The following is a 1955-nucleotide window of genomic DNA, read 5'->3' as shown; positions in this document are numbered from 1 at the left end:
ACGAGTTCTGGCTTTAAATGTACTATTTCGGGGGGGGGGGGGGGGGGGGGGGGGCATTTGTGTCAGTAATGGCTAAAGGCACTTTTTTTTTTTTTTTACATTTCTTCCTTAGGCTCATATTAAAAATATGCAAATATTTTTATTTGAGGTGATTACAAAATGTAATATGTATAAGCAGTCTCCACATACTTCAGTGTAATATGTATATGTATTTTAAATTGCATTTAAGCAGAATACCTAAGAAAATAAATATTCATTACTTTTTAGAAGCATATTCTCTTAGTGTAGCTCAGAAGAGCACACGTAACATTATCCCTAGCAATTGGAATTGTACCCCTCTAATTATCAGGTTATAATTCTCTTTTACAATAAGGATTTTTAAAATTAAACAGAATTAATAAATAAGCCTATCAAGATCTGCATTACAGCCTTGGAAGTGGCTCCCAATTATGTAAACCTTCAGGTAAGATTATGGTGTATTTCAGAGGTCTGAAACAGTTGTTGATCTTAAATACCAAATATACAGCAGTAGTTCGGCTGATTAGGGATAAACTTTTAGCCTTTGTTCTGAAGTTCCTTGCTCAGTGGATTTAATTCAGGCTTTAAAGCTCACGTGAACATAATTTATTTAATACAGAAATTTGGGACCTCACTTTTTTTATAAGTAATGTTCAACTGTTTATTGCGTGAATTGGTTTGTCTACAAACTCTGACCAGCTCCTGATAATATTTGACATGCTGTTCCATACCTGTGATAGTATTTGACCTTAAGATTTCTTTTTGTAGTTATTAAATGTTTAATCTTTAGTAGTGTCATTTGCGCTAAGGAATACAGTTAAGCAAGAGCTGTCAGTATTTTAAAAATGCTTTCGTACAGTTTGCTCACTTTATCCATTTTTTATTTGCAGTTGAAAAATGAAGAAAAAGATACATATGAGGAAAACCTCCATTACCCTTTTCTTCTCGTTTTAACCAAACACAGATAGAAGATGACACTTCTTTTTTTGTTTTAAGATGGACTACTGAAAATTAATCCATGTATGTGGATGGTCAGGGAGTGGGGAGGGTTCAGTTCCCCCCGTTTTGTTCCTGAGTCATCATTAGAGAAATATTTCTAATCTAAATGCTGAGGAAGATATTGTGGCTTGTTTCACAGTGTGTAAACATTGAGACATCTTTTTTGTATCATTTTAGAACTTATTTTTCCAATTATATTCCAGCCTAAAACCAATCAGACTTCACATGTATGCATTAACAAAGGTGTAAAGGCGGCTTCCTTCTCTTTTGTGCCTTTAAACTTGCATGTACTTTGTCAATCTCTTTAAATGTTATTTTTGGGTGTATTTGAAAATATGTGAATAATATACTTTGCGGACTTATATAACTGGTTGTAAAGTAGTAAATGCGTTCACATTTAATTAGTAAGGAAATAGTTGTCTTAAGATCTTTTAAAAGCACACCTATTGAATGCTCGGCTTTTTTTTTTTTTTTTTTTTAAATTCCACTGTTGATTTTTCTATCCATGATTGAAATGTCCTCATTTGCTTCGGTGTTGAAGGCTTTTTTTATATATGTGTGTATATATGTTTTTTTCCAGCAGGACTTTTCCTCCTGTAGATGTATAAGAAATTATGCATCAGACAAAAGCCTCATAAACTGACCATTTGTCCTTTGGACACAATAGCCTGCCCAGCCCCTCTGCTCCTCCTCTCCAATTATGTGTGATTAGTCTCAGTGTGTTGTGTCAAGAAGGGGGAGTGTGCTGAGTGCTTATTATCTGTTTAGGTACAAGAAGAGCACATTTAGGTTCTGACTATGAATGGAAAGTGAGCCTTTATCAGGACTAAAATCTAAATGCTACTATCCTAGCAATTGCTTTTAAAAAAATACATCCTTTTCTGATAAATTCCGAGAAACGCTAAAACAACTGAAGGATTTTGTAGTGTAATCAAACT

The 1955-nt window shown here is 33.9% G+C and overlaps 1 protein-coding gene across 1 annotated transcript in view; it reads left to right on the top strand.

Moving 5' to 3' along the window:
• CAMKMT (calmodulin-lysine N-methyltransferase) overlaps positions 1 to 1430 on the top strand; it is a 223285-nt gene extending 221855 nt beyond the window's left edge. Inside the window, exon 11 of the mRNA XM_076334423.1 lies at positions 909 to 1430. Coding sequence (XP_076190538.1) covers positions 909 to 986 — 78 coding nt within the window. The 3' untranslated portion in view covers positions 987 to 1430. The remainder of the gene's footprint in view (positions 1 to 908) is intronic.
• The last annotated feature ends 525 nt before the right edge of the window (positions 1431 to 1955 follow it).

The sequence above is a fragment of the Aptenodytes patagonicus genome, chromosome 3, assembly GCF_965638725.1.
Source record: "Aptenodytes patagonicus chromosome 3, bAptPat1.pri.cur, whole genome shotgun sequence".
Taxonomy (NCBI): Eukaryota; Metazoa; Chordata; class Aves; order Sphenisciformes; family Spheniscidae; genus Aptenodytes; species Aptenodytes patagonicus.
The sequence above is the reverse complement of the archived record's forward strand: the minus strand, read 5'-3'. Positions and strand labels throughout refer to the sequence as shown.